This window comes from Chelonoidis abingdonii, chromosome 5 (genome assembly GCF_003597395.2).
Source record: "Chelonoidis abingdonii isolate Lonesome George chromosome 5, CheloAbing_2.0, whole genome shotgun sequence".
NCBI classification, from domain to species: Eukaryota; Metazoa; Chordata; order Testudines; family Testudinidae; genus Chelonoidis; species Chelonoidis abingdonii.
The window spans coordinates 116,228,475-116,256,355 of NC_133773.1; the positions used below are offsets into that span (position 1 = coordinate 116,228,475).

Here is a 27,881-nt window from a genome sequence, read left to right on the forward strand (position 1 = left end):
TGTTCTTCTAAAAGAGACTATCAATCACACACTGGGAAGTTTAAGATAACATTTTACTTAAGACCCAAAAACACATTTCACTGCTAGCAGTAGACATGATGAAAATCTTATTTAGCACAAAAAGGCTAATCTCAATTCCAGAGATTAGAGCAAAGTACTCTGTTGCATAAGTGATTTACCAAGCCTCTCAAACGCTATTCAAATAGGAATTTAAATGCATAATTAATACTGGTGGGGGGAGCCACTAGCAAAGCATTTTAATGGTTCTAGTTTAACAACTTTTTTTAAAACATTTGCAGAAAAACTCCACAGTTAGGGTTTTGTTCTAAAATATATTTAGAAAACACAAACATTTCTTCTTTTTCTCTAAAGTACAGTTTTTCTCTGAAGTATGTTACCAATTCAGTGTGAAAATTTTAGTTCATTTTTATGCCATAAATTTTCAATGCAATTTGAGTTTACTTTCACTATTTAAATTTTTAACAGGATTTCTTTGAAAATGGGCTTTGGCTGGAATATTTCCTTCTCAGTTCTACTCTTCACTGTTGACCGATACTTCTTTAAAAACATTTTTTCTTTTTACACAAAACTTCGTAGAGAAGTGGATCCTATGCAAATCAGGTGCAACCAGAATTTTTTTTCTTTTTATAAAAGTGACAGGATTTAAGATAATTATTGGTAACCAGATAATAATTGACAATTTATGCACTGTGCACACAAACTTGATTGTTGGCCTGAGCACACAGAAATTGGATCGTATGGCCTGAGCACACAGAAATTGGATTGTATGACAGGTCAGGTTCAGACAAACTTCCTTGCTTGCTTCGGGAACAGGTGCACATAATCCTGATTGATTTGGTGAGTGGGACGCTTGGTGCTTCAAGAGTACATACACACACACACGTCTGATTATTAGGGGGAGAATTGGGTGCACAGGGCTGATTGAGGGGACTTAGGTGCATTTAAAATCTTTGTAGGTGCTACTCTTCTGTAATACTTTATCCTACAACAGAGGAGAGTTCAATCACTGCTGCTGATAGATAAAATATTCTGCACTTCTACCTACAACAAGTCTGCACTATCCTCTTACAGAATCATAGAAATGTAGAGCTTGAAGGGACCTCAAATGGTCATCTAGTTCTTCCCAGCCTTCCTGCACTGAGACAGGATCATGTATATCTCTAGACAATCCTTATCAGGTGTTTGTTTATCCTGTTCTTAAAAAACCTCCAGTGACCGGGATTCTAAAACCTCCCTTGGAAGCCTATTACAGAATGTAACTTTTATAGTTAGAATGTTTTTCCGAACATCTAATCTAAATCTCCCTTGTTACTGATTAAGCCAATTATTTCTTTTCCTACCTTCAGTGTATATGGAGAACAACTGATCACCTTCCTCTTAACAACAGCCCTTAATATATTTGAAGACTATTTTCTGGTGTCCCCCTCAGTCTTCTCTTTTCAAGACTAAACTTACTGAGGTTTTTTAAGCTTTCCTCATAGGTCAAGTATTCTAAGCCTTATATCATTTTTGTAGCTCTTTCCTGGACTATCCAATTTTGTCCCCATTTTTCCTATAAAGTGGAACCCAAAACTGGACATAGTATTCCAACTGAGGCCTCACCAGTGAAACAGGACAATGTCTTGAATGACATTTGCCTTTTTCACAAACGGTATCATATTGTTGGCTCATATTCCATTTGTGATCCACTATAACCCCCAGATCCTTTTTTGCACTACTACTCCATAGCCAGTTATTCCCTATTTTGTAGTTCTGCATTTGATTATTCCTTCATAAATGTAGTACTTTGCAGTGGTCTTGACTGAATTTCATCTTGTTGATTACAGACCAATCCTCCAATTTGTCAAGGTAATTTTGAATTCTGTCCTCTAAAGTGTTTGCAACACCTCTCAGCTTCATGTTATCTGCAATTTATAAGCATAAACTCCACTCCAGTATCCAAGTCAATGAAAATATTGATTTATATTGGACCCAGGACAGAGCCCTGTGGGACTCTACTGGAAATGCTCTTCTAATTTGACAGCAAACTATTTATAAATACTCTGCATTTGGGTTTTCAGCCAGTTTTACAAGTTAAGTTACACCTAACTTATAGTAATTTCAATGAGACAGCATTTCCCTATGACACTATCACGTGGGACTGTGTCAAAGGCCTTACTAAAAATCAAGATATATCATGTCTCTTGCTACCCCCCTTCCCATACACTAGCACATTAACCACGTCAAAGGAAGAAATTAGGTTGGCCTGGCATGATAGCTCAGTGGTTTGAGCATTGGCCTACTAAACCCAGGGTTGTGAGCTCAATCCTTAAGGGGGGCACTTAGGGATCGGGGACAAAAATCAGTATGTGGTCCTGCTAGTGAAGGCAATGTGCTGGACTCAATGACCTTTCAGGGTCCCTTCAGTTCTATGAGATAGGTATAGCTCCATAAAAAAAATTTGGTTCTTGACAAATCCATATTGGCTATTACTTATCACCCTATTATTCTCCAAGTGATAATAAACTCATTGTTTAATAATTTGTTCCACTATCTTTCCAGATATCAAAATTAGGCTCACTGGTCTATAATTCCATGGGTCCTCTTTGTCCCCCCCCTTTAAAGACAGGTACTATGTTTACACTTTTCCAGGGCTCTGGGACCTCACCCATCTTCCATGAGTTCTCAAAGATAATTGTTAATGGTTTCACAATTGCTTCAGCTAATTTCTTAAGTGCCCTAGGGTGAATTTCATCAGGTCCTGCTGAATTGAATACATTTAACTTACCCAACTACTCTTTAAGCTGTTCTTTCCCTATTCTGGCTCCTGGTTCTTCCCTCTTTGTGTTAATATAGCTGGTTCTGGTCACAGTGAACCTTGTTAGTGAAGGCTGAAGCAAAATAGGCATTATATGCTTCAGCCTTCTTGATGTAATCCATTATTAGCTCTACTTCCCTGTTAAGTAGAGGACCTATACTCTCCTTCATATTTCTCTATCTCCTAATGTATTTATAGAGTCTCCTCTTATTGCCTTTTATGTCCCTGTAGGTATTACTCATTTTGTACCTTTGCTTTTTTCATTTGGTCTCAATATGCTTTCATTATTCTTTTGTACTCATCCTTAGAAATTTGTCCATGTTTCCACTCTGTTAGATTTATTTTTTGAATTTCAGGACATTAAATGAGCTCCTAATGCAGCCATATTGTTGTTGTGCTAGTCTTCCTATTTGTCCTTCGCATTCTGTTGTGCCTTAGGCCACGTCTACACTACGCGATAATATCGAATTAGCTAAAATCGGTTTCATAAAACTGATATTATAAATTCGATTTCATGCGGCCACACTAGGCACAGTAATTCGGCGTTGTGTGTCCATGGTCCAAGGCTAAAAGAGAGAGATTGTTTTTTGTCCAATGAAAAAGGTTTTATAAAAGAAATGCCAAAAGAAATAAAAACAAAGACCTTGGGGGTTTTTTTAAGCGAGATAAAATGAGGGGGAGGCAGCCTCCCGGGCTATGACAGTCAGGGCACGCGAAATAAGCGGTGCTGGGCGAGAGGAGCCCCATGCTGCTGCTATGAATAGTCCAGGCTGTAAAGAATCTTTTTCTTTACACAGGAAAGGGAGGGGGTGATTGAAGCTCATGGGCCCAGTTGCTATGATGAAGACGGTTTAGCCGTTTGTCCTATCACTGGAGTGACAGTGAATCATTCCTTTTTACGCAGCAACCCCATAAGTTTAAAAGCCATCTGGGACACCATGGGTTCATGAGGAAGTTACATCTATGCATCATATGCCACCAGATAGGGCAGAGGCGCGAATACTGCTCTCACTGTGCAGCATTCGGCGTCTCTACAGCAGCTTCAGTCACACATAGGGTGACACTGAAAGAGTTCAGAAATGATTTCCCTGTCTTTTTCACAGGGGGGGGAGGGAAGAAACTGAGGAGCTATTCCTGAACGCCAGGCAGACCTGTGTTTTGAACCTACAGCACATTGGGAGCTCAGCCAAGAATGCAAACTCTTTTCAGGATTGCTTGGGACTGTGGATAAGCTGGAGTCCTCAGTACTCGCGTCCATCCCTCCCACATGAGCGTCCATGATTGGTCTCTGGCTTCCGTTACGCTTGTTCACGCACGCACTGTGTAGCTGGAGATTTTATCGAACGCTTTGGCATTTCAATGTTCTGTACGGAGTTATGATAGAAAGATTGTCGTGCCGCTACAGTGATCAGTCCGTTCTCCGTACGGTCCATGCTGGGAGCTCTTTTGGATTTGGGACTGCATCGCCCCTGTGCTGATCAGCTACCTGGGGCAAACAGGAAATGTAATTCAAAAGTTCGCGGGGCTTTTCCTGTTTACCTGCCCGCTGCATCCAAGTTCAGATTGCTGTCCAGAGCGGTCAGTGGTGCACTGTGGGATACCGCCCGGAGGCCAATAACGTCGATTTCCGTCCACACTAACCCTAATCCGATATGTTTATATCGATTTTAGCGCTATTCCTCTCATCTGGGAGGAGTACAGAAATCGATATAAAGTGCTCTTTATATCGATATAAAGACCGTTGTAGTGTGGACGGGTACAGCGTTAAATCGACTTAATGCTGTTTAAATCGATTTAAACGCATAGTGTAGACCAGGCCTTAAATACTGTTGCTTTGAGAAACTACTCTCTCTCCTGAACTCCTTTTCCCATTAGCTGTTCTTCCTACGGAACTCTACCTATCAGTTTTCTCTGTGTTTGTTAAGGTATGTTTTCTTGAATTCCATTTTCCTTATTCTATTGCTCTCACTCCTTCCTTTCCTTAGAACCATTATATCAATCATTTCATGATCACTTTCAGCATATTGCCTTCCACCTTCAGATTCACAACCAATTCCTCTCTGTTAGTGAGAATCAAGTCTAAAATGGCGGCATCCCTGGTTACTTTCTACACTTTCTGAAAAAAGAAGTCCCCAATACATTCTAAGAACTTGTCAAGAACTCTTGTCAAGGTTTCACCCACAATTAAGCATTAAAAGAAGCTAGGAAATCAACATACAAGAAGCTTGGTTGCAGCGCAGTTAGGGTTACTATATTTACATACATGCACCAAACCTGACACAAACTTACAAAACAAAGAAATGAAGAGGTAAGCTACAAAACAGCATGTACTCTCTACTCCTCTATCTACAAGCACGCACACTTTGCTATTACCACAACTACCATATGGCACAGATTATAGAACACAACCCTAATGATGACCTCCTTTTACCCTTCTGCACACATTCCTCCAACACTATTAGTTGTGGATATTCAGTGTAGTTGTTGGATACGTTTGTTTATGGGTTGTATGCAGAAGTGCAACAAAAATGGTAGGCACATCAAGGGGTTGGATTGGTGAGACAGAATTAAGGATTTAATATGTGGTCAATAGTTGTAATTATGGTAAAGTGTGTGCTTGTGGGTGAAGTAGAGGGTATATACTGTTAGGCAGCTTAACTTTTCATTTCCCTGATTTTGGGGGTTTCTCTTTAGAGTTCTCTTAAGGAGTTGTACGTGAATATAAAACTTCTAGATCACATGCTCATTAGTGGTAATAATTCATGAGATGGAGATGGACATAGGAGATGGAAGTGTTGAGAGTCTCTGGGTTAGGATAAAAGGGGTAAAAAACAAGGTTGATGTTGTGCTAGGAGTCTACTACAGGCCACCTAACCAGGTGGAAGAGGCTTTTTTTAAACAACTAACAAAATCATCCAAAGCCCAAGATTTGGTGGTGATGGGGGACTTCAACTATCCAGATATATGTTGGGAAAATAACACCGCGAGGCACAGACTATCCAATAAGTTCCTGGACTGCATTACAGACAACTTTTTGTTTCAGAAGGTTGAAAAAGCTACTGGGGGGAAGCTGTTCTAGACTTGATTTTAACAAATAGGGAGGAACTCGTTGAGAATTTGAAAGTGGAAGGGAGCTTGGGTAAAAGTGATCATGAAATCATAGAGTACACAATTCTAAGGAAGGGTAGAAGGGAGTACAGCAAAATAGAGACCATGGATTTCAGGAAGGCGGATTTTGGTAAGCTCAGAGAGCTGATAGGTAAGGTCCCATGGGAATCAAGACTGAGGGGAAAAAACAGACTGCAGGAGAGTGTGCAGTTTTCAAGACACTTTGTAAGCCCAAGCAGCTAGTTCGATGGTAGGAAGAGATAGAAAATGTGGCAAATGACCACTTTGGCTTAACCATAGATCTTGCATGACTAACAAATAAAAGGAGTCATATAACAAACATGGAAAACTAGGTCAGATTACAAGTGATGATATAAGGACAAAAGCACAGGAATGCAGGGGCAGATTAGAAGGCAATGGCCAAATGACTCAGAACTGCTAATGGATAAAGGAAACAGACAGATTTTTATCAGTAATTACAAGAGAGGAGACAAGTCACAGGTAGGCCATGTCTCAGAGGGAGAGAGGAAACAGTAACAGGAACTTTGAAATGCAGAGATGCTTATGACTTCTTTGTTTTGGTCTTCACTGAGAGTCTGAAGGAATGTCTAATCATGTGAATGCTCTGGAAGGGTAGTTTAGAAGATAAATAACAAAGGCAAGTTAAATCTTAAGAATTAGATGCCTGCAAGTCACAGGGCTGATGAAATGCATCCTGAATATTCAAGGAGTTAGAGGAGGTATCTGAGCCTCTAGCTGTTATCTTTAGAAAGTGATGGGAGATGGAGAGATTCCAGAAGACTACAAAGGGCAAATATAGTGCATCTATAAAAGGGAATAAAAACACCCAGGAAACTACAGACCATTAGTATACTTCTGTGCCAGGGAGATAATCGGAGCAGTAATTAAAGAAATCATCTGCAAAGCACTTGAGGGGTAAGGTGATAGGAATAGCCAGCATGGATTTGTAAAGAACAATTCGTGTCAAACCAATCTGATAGCTTTCTTTGATAGGAACGAGCCTTGGAAAGGGAAGCAGCATGGTTGGATACCTAGACTTAGTAAGCATTGATACGGTCTCGCATGATATTCTTATCGATAAACTAGGAAATACAATTTAGATGGGGCTACACTATAAGGTGGTGCATAACTGGCGGATAACCGTACTCAGAGAGGTTATTAATGGCTCCCATCCTGCTGGAAGTATAACAAGGGGTCGCAGGGGTCTGTTTGTGGGACTGCTCGTTTAATCTTCATCAACGACTTGATGTTGAATCGAAAGTCGTCTTATTAAGTTTGCGGACGATACCAAACTGGGAGGATTGCACTGCTTTGGAGGACAGATCAAAATTCATATGATCTGGCAAATTGGAAATGGTCTGAGGTAAAGCGGATGAAGTTCAATAAGACAAATGCAAAGTGCTCCACTTAGGAGAACATCAGTTTCACACACAATGCAGAAGAGTGTCTAGGAAGGAGTATGGCCGAAGATATCTAGGGTTAGAGTGGACCACAAGCTAAATATGATCCAACGTGTGATACTGTTGCAAAAAAGAGCAAACGTGATTCTGGATGCATTAACAGGTTTGGTTCAAAAGAGCCGAGAGTCATTCTTCCGCTCTACTCTGCGCTGGTTAGGCCTCACTGGAGTATTGTGCCCGTTCTGGACAGCGCATTTCAAGAAAGATGTGAGAAATTGGAGGGTCCAGAGAAGAGCACAAGAATGATTAAAGGTCTTGAGAACATGACCTATGAAGGAAGGCTGAAAGAATTGGGTTTATTGTGTTTGGAAAGAGAAGACTGAGAGGGATATGATAGCAGTTTCAGGTATCTAAAGGGTGTCATCAGGAAGAGGGAGAACTTGTTCCTTAGCCTCTAATGATAGAACAGCGCATGGGCTTAACTGCCGTAAGGGACTTTAGGTTGACGTTAGGGAAAAAGTTTCTAACCGTCAGGGTGTTACACCTGGATAATTGCTAGGAGTTGTGGTCTCCATCTCTGGAGATAATTTCAGAGTAGGTAGATATCTCATCAGGGATGTCTAGCAGTATGTTGTCCTGCCATGAGGGCAGGGACTGGATCGATGACCACTCAAGTCCCTTCCACTTAGAGTCTATGAATCTGGCCAGGTCTACACGACGAGATACAAATCGATTTTAGATACGCATTTCAGCTACGAGAATAGCGTAGCTGAAATCGAATATCTAAAATCGATTTATCACCCGTCTTCACCGCGCGGGATCAATGTCGTGGCTCGCCATGTCGAATCGGAAATCCGTTCGTCAGTGGAGTTCCGAATCGATCTAAGGCGCTCAGGGATCGATATATCCATCTAGATGAGATCGATATATCGATCCCCAGCAATCGATTGTAACGTGCCGATACGGCACGTAGTCTAGACGTGGCCTATGAATAACTCAGGATTTTATGAGCCAAAGCGTGCATGCTTTGCACATGTTCACATAGATATAAATCCACATTTTCTCAAACAATTTCTTTCAATGTAGATCCTATCAGAACCTGGGAATGCACATTCTATATAAGGCAAAGGATTTCACTCATGCAATGCCATTAATGTTAAACGGAACACGCTTCTTCATACTGAAACAGTACTTTTTAAAGTGAACTTCTGAAAAGGGAAGAAGTGTGGAAGAATTTGATATAGTAAGGGATGCTACACTGGCACTTTACAGCGCTGCAACTTTCACGCTCAGGGGTGTGAAAAAACACCCCCCTGAGCGCTGCAAGATACAGCGCTGTAAAGCCTCAGTGTAATCAGGGCGGCAGCACTGGGAGCACGGCTCCCAGCGCTGCACGCTACACTCGTAGAGAATGTGGTTTACGTGCAGCGCTGGGAGAGCTCTCTCCCAGCGCTGGTGCTCCGACCACACTCGCACTTCAAAGCGCTGCCGCAGCAGCACTTTGAAATTTCAAGTGTAGCCATACCCTCAGATAGCAGGTAAATCTCTTCTAAGTATCAGAATTAGTTTTAGAATCACATTGCTAGAAACCTAAAGCTAGAGAGATGCCAAGTCAGACTGGAAAAGGTGGACACTAATAACAATATTCTACATAAGAACAAATCTTCAAGAGGTGTAAAGAAAAGAGAAGCAAACTATTTTTGAAAAGTATGGATCACAGATGAACTGCATGGGTCCTAGATATATGATCTGTGAAAACCACACAAGATTTAAAAATTTCATGCAACTTTAACACAAGCCCTATATGCAGAGACTAGAAATGCAGTTAGACATCCAACTAAGGACAAAAGATGGGCATTATGGACTAGATCCAAGCCAGGGCAGATGGAGGTACAAACTGCAATTTCCTGAGATAAATATTCCTCTTGCACATCTCAGAGGAATGGGAGTTTACCAAAGAGAGAGACAAGGCCTCCCCCATTGTCCTCTTCTCAGGGTTTGTGCTCAGAGAAGATAATTTTAATTTCCATCAGAATTCACTGGATTCCCACCTACGAAGACTGAGGCAGAGTGCTGAATCAGTGAATTCCCTGGTCAAAACACGACAAACAGAACAGCCTATTTTTGGGTCTGTGGTGGCTTCCTATGACCTTCTCCTCCAAGCCAGAAGAGGCATATTTCCTGTCCTGGCACATTTGTCACCAGGACCCTGCTTTAAGACTATAATTGGGTTCAAAAAAGAACTAGATAAATTCATGGAGGATAGGTACATCAATGGCTATTAGTCAGGATGGGCAGGAATGGTGTCCCTGGCCTCTGTTTGCCAGAAGCTGGAAATGGACAACAGGGGATGGATCACTTGATGATTACCTGTTCTGTTCATTTCCTCTGGAGCACCTGGCATTGGCCACTTTCAGAAGACAGAATACTGGGCTAGATGGCCTTTTGGTCTGACCCCATATGGCCATTCTTATGTTCTTACGTTAAGAGAGCAGAAAGCAACATAAACCAGAGGTGAATTTAGCTTACCAAAAATTTAAGTTGGGAATAACTGGATACTTGGGAGATAAAGAAGATTTGAAGTGCTGGTTCATTTAAATACTCCCTGTAGTTCTTTCCATACAAATTTAATCTTTTTGTCCTGACTTTAGGTTGGGTATGAATACTTCTACAGCTTTTGACCTACCCCCCTAAAACAACATTCCAGTTTTTGTTCAAGAAATGCAAGCTGATATAATAATATAGGTATTAGATAAGAATTACAAATGAAAAAGTCTAGATGGATTTGGGGCTTTGTTCCCTCCAACCAGAAACAAAGAACATTTTATATTCCTCTGTTTAATGGATTCCTTTTCAGCAGCTAGGATTTTTGAGTAAGTAGGTTGCCATACACACTGAGATGAATAGTGATGATAGCTTAGAGTGGGCTTGAGATTTTCTCCTATACAAAAGACTTGAGTTTGTTCTGGCTGGCATCAAACTGTAAACATAGAACACAAAGTGACACACAACCCTGCCTATATTGAGATGCCTCATATGGATTGGCATATCCTCAGTGCAAGGTATTTTTGAACTTCATTTGAATGACAATGGAACCAGAATCTTCACGTCAGCCTGTGTGACTTGAACATAGGTATTGTTTCATAAATAAGGGTATCTGCCAACTAAAGCACAATAGGAGCTCTTGGTGAATAAATATAGGATAGCAGGAAGACAAATTCCCACTATACAACAGTTAATAGATCACTTATGGACTCTGAACCCTTATTTTAATAGGCGAGATCTCTCTACTTCAAAGAAGCCTAGCTACTCCAAGACGTGCTGAGATTTGGGCCTAATCATCTGAGGTGCTGAATGCCTACTATTAAATGCTGAATGACATCAACTCTTACTGATGTAACTGGGAGTAAAGGGTGCTCAGCATCTCTCAGGAGGCACTCAGCACTCTGAAGAATAAGGGCTTTTGTATACTCTCTTCAAGAAAGGAAATCTTTGCTATAGAACTTGGCCTTCCATAAGGCTCTCTTTAAACAGAGAACTTGGAAGGAAAGAAGGAAACACTGCTTGGAAAATTAAACAGGACTCCAATGCTGACAAACTGGACTTTACCGCCACAGAGACTACTAACTTAATTGGCCCAGTTTTAAACAACTTCATATATACATTGCCACTCCCTAACAAGAGTGAACAAACAATAATACATAATTAAATTAATCCTATCAAAGGTTATTTGAAATTTATAGTTGACATACATAGGAAGCAAATGTACACTGCTATGACTACACTTTTTCTCCAGGTAAAGTTAACCTAACTGTAGTTGCTCCAAGGATTCCTCTAAACTCTGAAGGGTGTATAGATAATATTGCCCTTTGAAGGATTATGTTTTTTATAAAGTTTGGGCTCAAATAAAGCCTTTAACAGCAACAGTCATTGTTTACCTAGTAATAATTTATAGGCAAATAAAACCAAAGAAACCACCTGCAGTACCCTCTGCCCCATCCTTCTCCCAAATCCTGGCTGCAACTCTAATCCTGGCTCAGTGTGGAGGGAAGGCCCTAGGGTTTGGGGCTAGAGAGCAAGCCTGTCCCACACTTGCACTGCAGCAACTTCTCCTGTCCTGTGGGGCTGGGCCCAGCACTCCGTTCTGGGCATTGTGACTTGGTGCATGGGGTCACAATAGCACTCAGGTTTGGCCCAGCTGCTGCTCCATCAACATGGATGGGTGGCTGGGCCAAATTTGAGTGAGTGGCATTGTGGCCTGGCACATGGGCCTGCAGTGCCACTCAAGTTTGGCTTGGCTGCCCTTCTGTCATGATGAAGAGTGGTAACGCAATCCCATTCACTAGATCACAAAGCCACTCCCTCAAACTTGCCCAACCAACCCTCCATCCTGATTTCTGAGAGTGCAACTGCATTTTCCCGAGTTAAAACCACCACTGGATCAGACTGAAAGCAGTTACAGTAGAACTTCAGAGTTATGAACACTAGAATTACGATCTTATTTGTCAACCACACACCTCATTTGGAACTGGAAGTATTCAATTAGGCAGCAGCAGAGATCCAAAAAAACAAAACAAACAAAAAACCAAGTACAGTACTGTGTTAAACTACTAAAAAAAAAAAAAAAAGAGAAAGTTAAAAAAAAAGGTTTGGTAAGGTAAGGAAAAACTGTTTTGTGCCTGTTTCATTTAAATTAAGATGGTTAAAAGCAGCATTTTTCTTTTGCATGGTAAAGTTTCAAAGCAGTATTAAATCAATGTTCAGTTGTAAACCTTTGAAAGAACAATCATAACATTTTGTTCATAGAATCATACAAGATTAGGTTCGGAAGAGACCTCAGAAGGTCATCTAGTCCAACTCTTCTGCTCAAAGCAGGACCACCCCAACTAAATCATCCCAGTCAGGCTTTGTCAAGCAGGCCTTAAAAACCTCTAAGGATGGAGATTCCATCACCTCCACAGTAATTCCATCAGTGCTTACACCCCTCCCAGTGAAATAGTGTTTCTAATATGCAACCTAAACCTCTCCACTGCAACTTGAGACTTTGCTCCTTGTTCTGTCATCTGCACCACTGAGAACAGCCCACTCCATCGTCTTTGGAGTCCCCTTCAGGAGTTGAAGGCTGCTATCAAATCCACCCCCACTCTCTCTTCTGCAGACGAAATAATAAACCCAGTTCCCTTGCCTCTCCTCAAAGTCATGCTGCCCCCGTTCCCTAATAATTTTTGCCCTCCGCTGGACTCTCTCCAATTTGTCCACAACCTTTCTTAGTGGGGACCCAAAACCGGCCACAATACTCCAGATGTGGCTTCACAAGTGCTGAATAGAGGGAATAATCACTTTCCTCCATCTGTTGGAATGCTCCTACGAATGCAGGCCAATATGCCATTAGCCTCTTGGCAACAAGGGCACACTGTTGACTCATATTCGCTTCTCGTCCACTGTAATCCCCAGGTCCGTTCTGCTGAACGCCACTTAGCCAGTTAGTTCCCAGCCACAGCCAGTGCATGGATTCTCCTTCTAAGTGCAGGACTCTGCACTTATCGTTGTTGAACCTCCTCAGTTCTTTTGGCCCAATCCTCCAATTGTCTAGGTCATTCTGGACCCTATCCCCTCCTTCAGCATATCTACCTCTCCCACAGCTTAGTGTCCCGCCAAACTTGTTGAGGGTGCAATCCACACATCATCAGATCACCAATGAAAGTTTGACAAAACCAGCCCAGGATCAACCCTGTGGACTCCGCTTGATGCCAACTAGACATCGGGCCTTTAATCAGTACCTGTGAGCCTGGCGATCTAGCCAGCTTCTAGCCACCATAAGTCCATTCATCCAATCCACACTTCTTAACTTGCTGACAAGAATACTGTGGGAAACCACATGAAAAGCTTTGCTAAAGTCAAGGTATATGACATCCACTGCTTTCCTCATATTCACAGAGCCAGTTACCTCATCACAGAAGGCAATCAGGTTGGTCAGGCATGACTAGCCCTTAGTGAATCCATGCTGATTGTTCCCAATCACCTTCCTCTCCTTCAAGTGCTTCAAAATGGATTCCTTGAGGACCTGCTCCATGTTTTTTCCAGAAACTGAGGTGGGACTAACTGGTCTGTAGTTCCCTGGATTCTCCTCCTCCCCTTTTTTAAAGATGTGCACTATATCTGCCTTTTTCCAATTGTCAAGGACCTCCCCCAATCGCCATAAGTTTTCAGAGATAATGGCCAATGGCTCTGCAATCACATCAACCAACTCTCTCGGCACCCTCGGATGCACTGCATCTGGCCCCATGGATTTATGCATGTCCAGCTTTTCTAAATAGCCCTTAACCTGTTCGTTCACCACTGAGAGCTGCTCACCTCCTCCTCACACTGTGCTGCCCAATGCAGCAGTCTGGGAGCTGACTTTGTCTGTGAAGACCAAGGCAAAAAAAGCATTGAGTACTTCAGCTTCTTCCACATCATCTCTTCACTAGGATGCCTCCCCCATTCAGTAAGGGTCCCACACACTTTCCCTGACCACCTTCTTGTTGCTAACATACCGGTAGAAAACCCCTTCTTGTTACCCTTCACATCCTTTGCTAGCAGAGTTATGAACAGTTCAGAGTTACGAACAACCTCCATTCCTGAAGTGTTTGTAACTCTGTCATTCTTCTGTATAGTATTTAGCTTATATTTAATGGTTTAGATAACTTAGCAAGTACACGGGGATAAGAAGATAGATAGGTGTATTTATTCACCCATATCATACTTAAGACATATCTCTACTGAAATTACACCACTCAGTAGCCAAAGGGCCTATCTATTCTATAAAATCTGCCATGCTGAAAGAACCAGTTATAACAATAGTGCCCAAACATAGTTCTAAAAAGGACTGAACTATTTTACCAAACTGTGTGCAGCACTGAACCTTACAAGGCTGTAGAATATTGGTAACGTGGTTTGGTCCTGTGTACACCGACAAGACAAGACTACATTTTAAGTGTGCTGGGGTATTAACATGTTGCAAATAGCTTCCAGAACCCAGAAGGCACATCATTCTAAATTTTGCGTGAGGTTCCCTGAATTCTGTGGCAACACAATATTGAGTACTGCAGCAAACGGAAAGTTACACAGAAACCTTAATAGGTGGAAAAACATTCAGACAAGTGTTATTAAATATCAAATGAATAATATAATAGGTACCATTTACCTAACTAGAGTTTGAGTACCTAGTGTGAACATATCCAAGTGATTCCCAAGTTAATTAGGTAAATATATTGAGGCCCTAATGGACTTCATGCAATTTTCTCCTCTTCTACCTTCTCTGATTATAGGAAGCCCTCCTTGGGGTGAGAGGAGAGAGAGAGTGTGCGTGTGTGTGTGCGGGGGGGGGGGGGGGCAAATATTTCAGTTATGGTGAAAAAACTTCACTGAAGACATATATGACATAAAAGGTGTTTAGATTCGGAGTTAGGCCAACCTCCTCTAGACGCTCATTCTAGAGTTAATTCCCTTCAGTTAAGAATGCTTTATGTTATATGCTTTCTCATGGCCATTGCCCAAAGAGCCACAGCTATCTTGGTGGGTTGTAAATGGAGATACAGTTTTCAATGTAGCTGGTATCTGATATGATAGTGCTTTGTATTCAAGATAGAAAAAAAATGAAGGCCAAGATCTGTTTACCTTGTATATTATATGAAAAAAAAATCCCCACAGTATTTGAGTGCTTCCCAAGTAAAGTTTAGAGTCCTAGTGGATTTCAGGAGGCTTCTGCTCTTCTCTCTTCCTTCGTGGAGGTGGTTCTTCCTGGGATACATTCCTTCCTTTATTTCTTTCTGCCAGCAGAGGCGGGCTAGGAGTCAGTGTAGGGATCAGAGTACAAGAGTGATGTGTTCACCACTGCCTCTCCCATGAAGGAGATGGGTAACTAAATTCTGAGCAAGCTGGAATCTTTGCATTGTTTTCCTAGTTGAATCAGATTTTTATATTATGTGCATCTACAGACAGACAAAACCTTATTTTCTGGATTCCCCACCCACCATTTCAAGCTAAAGCAAAATGTCCAGTTAGCTGTATAATTCATTGTGGGGGTGCTGATGAACTCAAAAGAGCTATGCTACAAAATTTAGGCTCTATATATTGTATAATAAATCAACCCTCAGATATGTATCATTACACCTATAATCTTGGCCAGATAACTGAATATCATCCAAACCACAATTTGGATATTTGGTAGAGATAATGAATAAAAATATCATTGCATTAGCTCTAAAAACAAGAGAGGAGGCATTGCTTGAGTAGGATGCTTGTAACGAAGCTGAAAAAAGCCCATTTGTGTTCAGCTTATTCAGTGGGACCACATACAAATATTAAAAGCATGCACTTTGAAATACCTCTTATCAGCCTATAAATATGCTTAAAATCTATGTTCTAAAATCTGAATAGATTTAGAAGTGAGAGTTAAAAAAAAAAGAAAAACAAAAAAAAAACTTAAGGCCCTTTGGAGTTATAACGCTTGGACTTGCACTAAAGCAGTCTTGATTGTGAATTGTCTGGTTTGCCGCAAAGATTTCTTTTTCTTAATTTTAAAAGGTTTGACTCTAGTTTGCCAATAAAATACAAAATGAACACAGGCATTAATATTAAACATATACTCACTTGAAAATTTCAAGTTGAGAAACTATAAGAACACACAGTAAGGCTATGTCTACACTACAGGCGCTATAGCTATGTTGCTGTAGCACTGCTGTGGAGCACTTCTTCAGTGATGGAAGCAGTTTTTCTTGTCACTAGTTAATCCACCTCCCTGAACAGTGGTAGCTTGCTTGACAGAAGCATTCTTCTTTTGACCTACCCATGTCTATACTGTGGGTTAAACTAGGATAGCTACATTGCTCTATAGTATGAATTTTTCACACCCCTATGTGCTGTACGTATGTCAACTTAAAAAAGGTAAGCGTAGACCAGAGATAGCTGACAAATTTGTTACATGCAAAGATAAACCCTAGAGGCCATCCCCTGCAACACAGTTGCAGCGCACTGAGCTGCTATTGGGGAGAGCCAGATATGAGAGTTACTTCATAAGTCCTGCACTGAACTGATAAAGAACAGGAACTAGCAGTGAGGCAACACCCTCAGTTTCTAGTTTTGGTATGAAAAGGAGCTGTGTCTGCACCCCACTTTTACAGCAGCATTAACTGTTAACGCTAAGGGCTTGTCTACACTGCCCTGCAGTTCAGACTGGGGGTGTACAAATAGCTGTTTGTATGAAAGTGCTACTCTGTAAGTCCTCCACGTGGATGCTTCAGGCACAAACTAAAAGATTCCTACTTCATGTTAACATAGTCCTCTTCAAAACAGGACTATGTTAATGCACAGAACCTTACAGTTTGTGCCTGCAGTGTCCACCAAAGGAAGTTACAGCATAGCACTTGGATGTGCACTGCTATTTACACCCCTATAATCCAACCTGTAGAGCAGTGTAGACATCGCCTAAAAGACTGCAAAATAAACCCTTCAGAAGAGAAAGAGGCATGAAGAGGTTAAATAGGTGTCCAAGATTAAGAAGATTTACATAAATCAGAAAAAAAAAATTTCTCACTGTATTACCTTTAGGTGGAAAGTAGGACTTGCTTTCTGCTTTGTGAGGCCAGTCTACTACCAGAGGCCCAAATCGTCTGAAGCTAGCAGTAATTTCATCTAAAAAAAACAAACAAACAAACAAACCAGGTATAGTAGTTGCAATTAAAACAGATGACAATTCAAGTGAGCTGTGAAAAACACTGTCAAGCAAATGAAGAGCTGATACTTTGTTTCTTTCTTCCATATAAATACACAGTCTCTTGCAAAACATAATATATAAAATACACACGACATAAAAATATAAAGATAAGTCCCTAAAACTGGAAAAATTATTTACACAGCATGCCCCAAATCACTTTTAAAACCTAATTTTAGTTTAATCAAATTTCTTTGCGTCATTTAATAAAAGGAATATTTTAGAGCAATATGGATGGATAAAGGGGATCAGAATGACTCAAGGTCATGGTCCAAGGTGTTTAGTGTTCAATGGCCTATAGTCTAGATCTTAGTGGGCATGTGTCCACATCATAAAAACCACCACAACTACTGGCACTTTTATTAGCAGACTCAGCAGAGGCTAAGTGCAGAAGAGGCATGGAGATTAAACTGCCTTTTCATACTTCGAAATGGTCCCTCCATAACAATGGATAGATCTGTCTTTCCCTCCCATCAACATGTTGACAAGGAGCTAGGTGTTGCAGGCCATGCAACAACACTGCCCAACTTTGGTATGGCTTCCCACACCAGTAACGCCTTCCCATCTGTCATTGCCCCTAAAGGACTTACATAAAGTCAGTAAAAAAATAAAGGTGACAGTCTTCAATAGGCACATAATGGGATTGTTTGGCCTGCAGTTTCTGAATCTTCTTGTCATCATATCAACAGGCAGATGAGGAATAGGATCTTTCAGCATGGCCTTACTTAGGATTGTACACAAAGCTTAATAAATGAATAAGCCCAACAGAAGTTTTGAATCTTGCTTTAGTTAATTATGTGTGAGAGAGAGAGAGAGAGAGAGAGAGAGATTGAGATTAACAGATTAAATCAAAGTTTCTGAATAATTTTGTACCAGTACTGGTGGATGGTCCAAAAGTATTGTAGGGGACAATGCAGAAGAAATCTCCCCCAGCAAATTATTGTCTGAGACACCTTCAAAACTCATTTTGTTCATGAACCAATCTATGATTTAATTTTAATCTAGTCAATAGACATTTGTATACATTACAAAACTAATGCACAATTTAGCTCTTATTGACTATCTGCTCAGGAGAGTCCCAGTATTAGAATAGTAGGAGTTCCACAGATCAGGACTAAGGTACATTAGTGAAGCTGTTCCAAATATGACAAAACACAATTTCATTTTATATTCAAGATATCAGAACATGTTCTGTCAAATCACTTGCTATTTGCATTGGAAAAGTCACTTAGCTTTTCTGTGCCTCAGTTTCTCTATAGATACAAGCGGATAACTCCTATCTTTATAAACCCCTTTAAGATGCTTGGTTCAAAAGTATTATATAAAGTACAATTAATATTTTGCTTTATTCAAGTACAACAGTGAGTGTGAAAAAAATGTACATACTATTACACATTTAGCCTAAGCTCTTAAACTTTGGACAGGACAGCCTTTAACTGGAAAAAAAAAAAAAGGACTCCTGTAAACCAGAGTTCTTTCCTATTCACTACAAGAAGAGGTTATTTAACTTTTAGCTGGAACGCCACTAGAGCTGGGCAGAAGAGACCTACCTACTTTGTAATATATCATTCAAAGGAACAGCCTACCCTTTAACAAAAAACCCAACCACTGGTGAGGAACCTGTAATACACAACCAACAGGACCAAAAGCATGAGAGGAAGCAATCATATCAACACCAAAACTTCTGGATGGCACCTACTCAAACTATACTTCATGATATCAGGAAAGATACACTTTGGTTATTTTAATAGCACATTGCTTTGTATGGCATGCTACAAATTAGGGAGGTGGGGCAGAGAGGAAGAATTGAAGTTAAAGAAGTCAAAGTAAAAATCACAAGGGTGCCACCAATATCATGAGTTTGAGGTACAACAGTTCATTCTGATAGTAACTTGACAGGCTGCTTATGCATAACATTCTATGCTGAACTATCATTCTGATTAATTCAGGTGAAGATACAACAATAAAAATACTGAGCAACTACAACAAGTTGACTCAAGAGAAAAGTTCTCTCTTCAATGCGTACATAAGATTTAGACCTTAGCATTATTGCTTTTATTCTCTGAAAACAACATATATAATTTTCATAAAGAAATATCATTTAAAGGCAGGTCACCTTTAGGACCTAATTCAGCATAAGAAGTGCAATTCCCACTGAAGTCAATTAGAATTGTGCCCACTTACACCAGGATCTATTTGGTCCTGTGTGTCACTTCAATTCATTCATCTAATTTTAAAGAGACTAAGCATCCTTTCTTCCCGCTCCAGACCAAATTGTATTCAGTTTCAGCCAGCTCACCTTCATCAATATCTGGTGGAAGGCCACCAACAAATACTTTCCGAGAGAACCGTTCTATCCGTTCTCCATTCTGATGAGCTGAATAGCACGTAGGTGAATTCAAGACACCAACTTGATCACTATGGCCATCATCAAGCAAACCATCATCTATCGGGAAGAGGGAAGAACGACCTAAAACACAAGAAGAATAAATATTAAAAGAATAATTTTGTAGTCAGTTATGATCATCACGTAACCCAAGGAAAAAGGGGAAAACAATGTGGAAGGCAAAAGAAAAAAAATAAAAGAAGAAATAAAATTCAGAATTGCCAGATGTCATACTTGTAGATAGAACATTTAATATTACATTACATTTTTTAGTTTCTCTACTCCAAACCAATAGTAAACCATTAGTTTGTTTTTAAATAGAGTATCTTCTTTAAGTGACCATGTTAAGACTTAAAAAGAATACACAAGCTAAAATTCTCTTAGATGACAAATCCGAGGAATTATCCCAGACTGAGGTATGAGTAGAGGCAGTTTTGGAACAAATTAATAAATTCAATAGTAATAAGTCACCAGAACCAGATGGTATTCACCCAAGAGTTCTGAAGGAACTCAGACATGAAACTGCAGAACTGCTAACTGTGGTATGTAACCTATTGCTTAAATCAGCTTCTGTACCAGATGACAAGAGGATAGCTAATGTGGTGCCTCTTTTAAAAATTGGTGTTAAAGGTAATCCTGGCAAATACAGGCCAGTAAGCATAACTTCAGTTCCAGGCAAACTGGTTGAAACTATAGGGAAGAACAGAATCATCAGATGCATAGATGAACAGGATTTGTTGGGGAAGAGTCAACACGGTTTTTGTAAAGAGGAATCATGCCTCAAATAATTAGAATTATTTGAAGGGGGTCAACAATAGGTGAATGGGGTGATCTACTGGATATAGCATACTTGGACTTTCAGAAAGCTTTTGACAAGGTCCCTCACCAAATGCTCTTAAGCAAAGCAAGCAGTCACAGGAGAAGAGAGAAGGTCCTCTCTTGGATCAGTAACTTGTTAAAAAGATAGGAAACAAAAGGCAGGAATAAATGGTCAGTTTTCAAAATGGAGAGAGGTAAAAAGAATAGTGTAGGATCTGTACTGGGACCAGTACTATTCAACATACTCATAGATGACCTAGAAGAAGGGGATAAAAGGTGAGGTGGCAAACCTTTGCAGACAATTTTGTATTTGCAGACAATACAAAATTATTTAAGATAGTTAAGTCCAAAGCTGACTGCAAAGAGTTACAAAGGAATCTCACAAAACTGGGTGACTGGGCAACAAAATGGCAAATGAAATTTATTACTTTGCTTTTACCAACATTGTATATTGGAAAACATAATCCCAACTAGACATACAAAATTGTGGGGTCTAAATTAGCTATTACCACAGAAGGAAGATATCTTGGACTCATCATTGATAGTTCATTGAAAATATCTGCTCAATGTCCTCTGGCAGTCAAAAAAGTTAAAAGAACTTTAGGAACCATTAGAAAAGGGATAGATAAAATGACAGTAAATATTGTAATGTCACTATATAAAATCCATGGTATGCCCACATCTTGAATACTATATGCAGTTCTGGTCACGCCATCTCATAAAAAAAGATATATTAGAAATGTAAAAAGGTACAGAGAAGGGCAACAAAAATGATTAAGGCTATGGAACAGCTTACATATGAGGAGATATTAAAAACCTGGGACTGTTCAACTTGGAAGAGAGACGACTAAGGGGGTGCGGGGAGAGATGATAGAAGTCTATAAAATCATTAATAGTGTGGAGAAAATGAACAAGGAAATATTATTTACCCCTTTATGTAACAGAACCACCCTGAGTCGCCCAATTAAATTAATAAGCAGCAGGTTTAAACACACAAAAGGAAGTACTTCTTCACACAATTACACAGTCAACCCATGACATTCGTTGCCAGGGGAAGTTGTGAAGGCCAAAACTATAACTGGGTTCAAAACAGAATTAGATAAGTTCATGGAGGATTGGTCCATCAATGGCTATTAGCCAAGATGGTCAGGGATGAACCCCTTGCACTCGGTGTCCCTAAGCCTCTGACTGCCAGATGCTAGGACTGGACAACAGAATGAATCACTTGATAATTGCGTTGTTCTGTTCATTCCCTTTGAAGCCGCTGTTGGCAGACAGGATAGTAGGCTAGATGGACCACTGTTCTGACCCAGTATGGCCACTCTTATGTTCTCATGTATCATTGGCTCATCTTCAAGTTGTGGAGATAAAGTCAGTGAATAAATATATTGCGTATTACAATTGCTTATAGTTTGATTAGGCTGAGGGAGAAGAAAAAAATATGCTTGGTAACAAATTTTTAAAATAAAAATGTCATTTTTGAAAAAATAAAATGATGCTGGTGAACTGGACATAGGTTTCAATTCTAAGAAAGAAAAATGATTTTGTAATTAGCATGTATAAAACAACTCTTGACAAATTATCTAGGAAGTCATTAATCAGATCTATCCTACTTGTTATCAGTGCTCAAAGTATATTGTAGTATTTGGGAATAGCTGAAACCTCTGAAAGTTCCTGACAAAGCAATTTTAAGGGGTGAGAGAGATTTCAGAGTTAACACCTCATGAGCACAAAGGGAAGCAGGGATTTCAGGGTAATTCAGTTCTACCCTCCTTCCCATATAGAGCATGCTCAAACAGTATGGCTAGAAATGCAGCGACATAATAAGAATGCTGCTACAAAGTGATCAGGAGGAATAAGGAGGAGGGAGAGGAAGAGAGAGGAAGCAAGAGATGATTCCTTCTATTCAGTTTCAGAGAACTCCTTTGCATACAACTCAACTTCTCAGACTCTGCACTGGGGCCAGGATTTGTATCTTAGACAATCTGAAAATGTGAAATATCTGCATAGAGATTTATATTGGATTCATATTCATAAAGTTTTTTTTGCAGTGATAAAGGCCATAAATTTACTTTTTGTAAAATGAAAAAACTTAACTTTGGGGTAAGTCCTAAGATTCTCAGAAAAGGTTCCTACTTGCTAGTGGTGAGTGGATTTGTCAAGCTCTGCATAAAAGTATTGCCTGATCATTCTTTTTCCATCTCATTTTTATAATTATCATTTATTTAAATAGTTTTGGAAGAAGGAAGTGCTAACTTTATGGGAAGCAAGTTCCTCCTTCACCTTGAACCTCTGCAAAGAGGCTTTTAACAGGATCCCAGCTCAATGGATTTGGAGGGGCAATAGCTAGTTCTGCCAGATTCTCCCACTCCAAAGCTACAAGCGGGAGAAGATGACATTACCGCACATGAAAGTCTGTAGTAACTAAGCTGTTGCCCACACTGCAATTTGGAACCTTCAACCTTAAGAAGTCTGGCTATTAGCAAAGCCCCTTGCAGCATAAATAGGGCCCTAACCAAATTCACAGCCATGAAAAATACGTCACGGACTGTGAAATCTGGTCTCCCCCTGTGAAATCTGGTCTTTTGTGTGCTTTTACCTTATACTATACAGATTTCGTGGGGGAAACCAGAGTTTCTCAAACTGGGGTTCCTGACCCAAAAGGTGATTCATAGAATATCAGGGTTGGAAGGGACCTCAGGAGGTCATCTAGTCCAACCCTCTGCTCAAAGCAGGACTAATCCCCAGACAGATCTTTACCCCTGTTCCCTAAATGGCCCCCTCAAGGATTGAACTCACAACCCTGGGTTTAGCAGGCCAATGCTCAATGTGTGTGTGTGGGGGGAGGGGGGTTGAAGGGTTATTTTAGGAGATTGCAGCATTGCCACCCTTACTGCTGTGCTGCCTTCAGAGTAAGGTGGCTGAAGAGCAGAGGCTGTTGGCTGGGCACCCAGCAATGAAGGCAGTGCCCCTCCAGCAGCAGCACAGAAGTAAGGGTGGCAATACCATATCATGCCATCCTTACTTCTGTGCTGCTGCTGGTAGTGGCTCTGCCTTCACCGCTGGGCTCCTGGCCAGCAACCGCTGCTCTCTGGCCGTCCAGCTCTGAAGGCGGCGCCGCCACCAGCAGCAGTACAAAAGGGTTGCAGTATCATAATCCCCCACCAATAACCTTGCGACAACCCCCCCCCCAAACTCCTTTTTGGGTCAGGACCCCTACAACTACAACACCATGAAATTTCAGATTTAAATATCTGAAATAATGAAATTTATGATTTTTAAAATACTATGACTGTGATATTGACCAAAATGGACTGAATTTGGTAGGGACCTAAGCATAATTCCTGGAGGAGCTCAGGGACCAGTGGGGACTGGTGGGGCCAGGCAACCATGTAGAAGCCATTCCTCTCCAGAAGATCACTCAAGAGCCATAGGATTATAGGGAATCTGTGGTTTTGCGGGAGGTGGTTGAGGAACCCCATTATTTGTCTTGTGGTGCTTAGAAGCCCCAGTCAGGAATCAGAGCTCTATTATGAAAGGCACTGCATGCATACATAATAAAAAGATGATCCTTGCCCCCAAACAGATTATAATCTAAGTATAAGAGATACCAGCAGATACAACAAAAAGACAATGGGAGCATAAGGTAGCACAGACTATTAAAGTAAATATATTTAGCAGCAGTCACAGCACACTCCTGGCTTAGCCACTGTCGAGTATTATGCTGGCACTGCATAGAGGTGATTTTTAAGGAGATATCTGAAGGAAGATAATATAATGACTTAAGATATTTGCATGGAACTTCTTCCATGCATAATAAAGTGATGAGTGAGAAAGCACAAAGGCATTTCTGGGAAAATTTGACTATTGGGCAATGAAGGCTGGCATCTTTGAAGTAGAAGTGGAGCTGACAGTCAATGGCAAGCATGGCTTCTCAGACAGTCAAACTGACACTGAGGAAAGTGAGTTTGAGCTTAGTCAAGACACATGTGCAGTGGTACATTTTTTTTCCCTTGTGGAGTCAAGGGATATTCTAGATTTGGAGGCTGAACTCCTTGTCTCTTCCTCCTGTTCTGCAAGAACCTCTGACCTAAGAGGAGCATTCACAGGAGGGTCCATTCTTAAGTTTCCTATGCCTGATTAGCTTCCCCCCTTCCCTTTTCCCTGCTTTGCATATCCTATATGTACAATGAAAACTAAAACTCAAAATACAGCTGTAATTGTTAACAAACCAGGGGCTTAGAATACCGTTCACTCATTATATAGTGTTGCTATCAAACAGTAATTAAATATATATCAAGGATCTGCATTTAACAACTCCACTAAATTAAATATTAAAATTTATTTGGGAAATTTTGAAGAATTAGCACAATACATAGAATTAAAACAAATAATGAAATGAAACAACTATAAGAAGTACTGTACTGTTAGCAAACGACACTCTAGTTCTCTATGTAATCAAAAAACAGTTAATGGAACTGCGAGCTTCTCTACACAGCTTTAGCAGCAATACTGGACTACAAACTGATTGCAACACTAGCAGCAAAAAGGTAATTCAATTCCAAATGCCACTACATATTAATTGGCCTGTGCTGAAACTTCCAGAAATTGTGAAACACGGTGGTGTTCTATGATATGGATATCTGAACAGCAGAGACTGGATCATCCACTCATTTCTCTAAAGGGGGACTAAGGAGCAGCTATCAGATAATGGTCTGAACTGAACTAGGACAGATGTGAACCAGTGACTTAGACAGGAAAATATCTGGATCTTGTTAATACCTGGATTTATCCAAAATTCTTGAGATTCACATATTACACTCAATGTAGCTTATACAGAGACAATGGGTCAGATTCTCAGGTGGTTAAATTAGGATAGCTCCTCCGAAGTCCAGGGAGCTATGCCAATGTACATCAGCTGACAACTTGTCCCATGTGCTGTTTCTCACAATTTTTTTCCACAATCCTTTAATAAAACTGTGACAATTCTTTTAACTGAGCTGCATATACCATCACTTATATGAAGTGTTAAGGGAAGAAGAATTGTGGAAAAACAAATCAGAGTTATGTACACTTTTAATAAAGCTAGTACAGAGAGTATTTACTTTAAGTGTTAGTGAAATTATGATTAGTGCTACAATGTGTTTTAATTGATTAAAAGATCTGTGATTCAAACCCACTAACACAAGAAATCAATGACCAAAACAGATCACTTTTTTGCAAAAACTGATTAAACATGCAGACAAAACAAATCTAAAATCAATAATCTGGAGTAATTAATCACAATGATCAATATCAGCCCAATCAGAATAACTGTACTGTAGCAAAGATAAATGAATTACCTCGTCTTCTCCCATAACTCCTTGCTGCATGTAAACAAAGGACAAATTATAAAATGTCAAAGAACTGTATGTACCATTCCCAAATATAAAAATAATTATACAAAGAACTATGTGGGTAATTGATGAATTGCACTAATCTCCATAAGAAGTTGCTACTGATATACCTATATGTGATCACATTAAACTAAGCCATTTTTCAAATACTGTGCTTTTTTACTTTTTCTGTTGCCTATGCACTAACTACTGGATATAAAAGAGTATGCTTTACATACATCAAAATAATTTTGGATAATTTCTTTAACTTTAAATATATTTATAGTTTTGCAATTTTCTACTATGTCCTTATACTCTTAATTAAATTATATTCTCTCTATATAAGTATTACATTTAATCTAACCTCTAATTTAGCTTCTGTCTTTCTCAGCTCATTGCCTCAGACTCTATGATAGAATTTAAATAATGTACAAAATTTTGCTAATAAAGAGAAAATGTTGCTTTAAATCAGTGTAGTAAGAGTTAAATGAATCAGAGAAATATCCTGGTCCATGGAACAGTCTGTACAGTTCTTTGCAATGACAATACAAAAATGCTATAAGCCATGACCTTCCTTTTCCATTAAAAGAGCTAGCAGAAAATTAAGCACAAGGTTTTGTTTTAAACAAAAGACTCCTTGTGGTACTAAACAAAATCAGAGCGTAAGTCACAAGAAATGACATTGTATTATAAACACTGCCTAACACTTGCATAAAGTCAAGGCAATGAAGTCAAATACATTACCACTAAATCAAGATTTACCTCATTTTTTAGTGTTACAGGACTCATGAAGAGATTGTGCTAATGGTTACAATTCAGAAGACTCCACACAACACACTGATGCTATTTTTCAGCATTCTAGCCTTTTAGCAAAAAAAGCAAACTACTAACATGTAAAGAGTGAATGATAAGTAGTAAGTTACATATAATTTGTCTTTCAGTACTATGCTTTTATAAAAATATTTTCAGTTCCTTCTTCACAGATTTAGTACTTGAGAATAGTTTCTTTAAATGACAAGATAGGAAGATACTAAAATTTTCTAAATACAGTAATTATTTAAACAGAAAACATTCTTCCAAGCCTAATGTTGTAAGTGGACCTCTGTGCCCACTCAGGGCTCCTTTGAGTTCAATGTGACTATGTGCACAGATCCACCCACAGAATGCAAGATCAGGGCCATAGATATGCAGATGGTCTCAGAAACCAAAAAACCTCCTCTGATTTATTCATCTCCCCACTTCAGTATTATATGATAGCTATATTATAGTAATGCCCATTTGCACAAACATGGTCTTTAATTTTATTTAGCATCACTCCTTTTCTTCTGCAGGCCCTTTCCTATCAGGGATTTACCAGGTTATTTGTAGAACTCTGAAAAGCCTCCCATTACATTTTTTCTCTAATTTAATCCTATTACTCTTGAATCCTCAGACAGCAGGCACCATTTTCCCCCTAGCTATATTATACTGAACTCATTTTGAAGTTAATATTTTTAGTTTCACCTGGAAGAATTATACATTTTCCCCTCCCTTTCACAAATACAGTTACAACAGTAAGGGAAAAAACAAATGCATCAAGCCCATACTGATTAGTTAATTTTTAGCATGACTATAGTGGCACGCACACACTCATGGGTAATATAAAAATAGAATCTTGGCCTAATATACACTAACAAGTCCCTTTAGGCACAAATACTAATATTATCTCTGCTCTGTTCATCCAGTTTTGCTTCCCTCTGTCATCCAAACCAGCTCAGCAGTGTTCTCAAATTTTCATACTGTTAAGACAATCTTTTCGCTTCTCATGAAAGATGTTTTGGTAGGACACTTACAAAATTTTTATGTTTATATGTTTTTAAATAATAGCAGCACGTGAACTCTTGGAAACAAAAATAAAACTAGAAGTAGAAAAAAACCTATTATTTAAAATACAATGCTGCAGTTGCAAGAAAATGGTGCATCTGCTAGGATATTTCATATACATGTATTAAAGTTACATTTATGTGCCAAAATATCCCCAAAAGTCTGCGAGTATTTTGCCCAGCCAGGAGAAAACAAAAAACAAATGGTGGCACTAACATGACACATTTGTTGCCATCACATTGTTTATTCTCCTTGTGTAGATCTGCAACTAGAGTCCTTGATTTCAAAAAGGCAAACTTAAAAAAAATTAAGGGAATTACCAGTAGTTAGGAATATA

At 39.7% G+C, this 27,881-nt stretch overlaps 1 protein-coding gene across 6 annotated transcripts in view; it reads right to left on the reverse strand.

The window, feature by feature from the left end:
* The window catches only part of CPEB2 (cytoplasmic polyadenylation element binding protein 2), a 105,614-nt gene that overhangs the window by 30,173 nt on the left and 47,560 nt on the right, over positions 1 to 27,881 (reverse strand). For 4 of the 6 annotated variants that reach the window (XM_075066583.1, XM_075066580.1, XM_075066582.1 and 1 more), the window contains exons 5-7: positions 25,649 to 25,672; positions 19,401 to 19,571; positions 16,933 to 17,022 (exon numbers count right to left, since the gene is read on the reverse strand). In XM_075066583.1, coding sequence (XP_074922684.1) covers positions 16,933 to 17,022; positions 19,401 to 19,571; positions 25,649 to 25,672 — 285 coding nt within the window. The remainder of the gene's footprint in view (positions 1 to 16,932; positions 17,023 to 19,400; positions 19,572 to 25,648; positions 25,673 to 27,881) is intronic. The other 2 variants (XM_075066581.1, XM_075066585.1) reach the window with 1 other exon arrangement.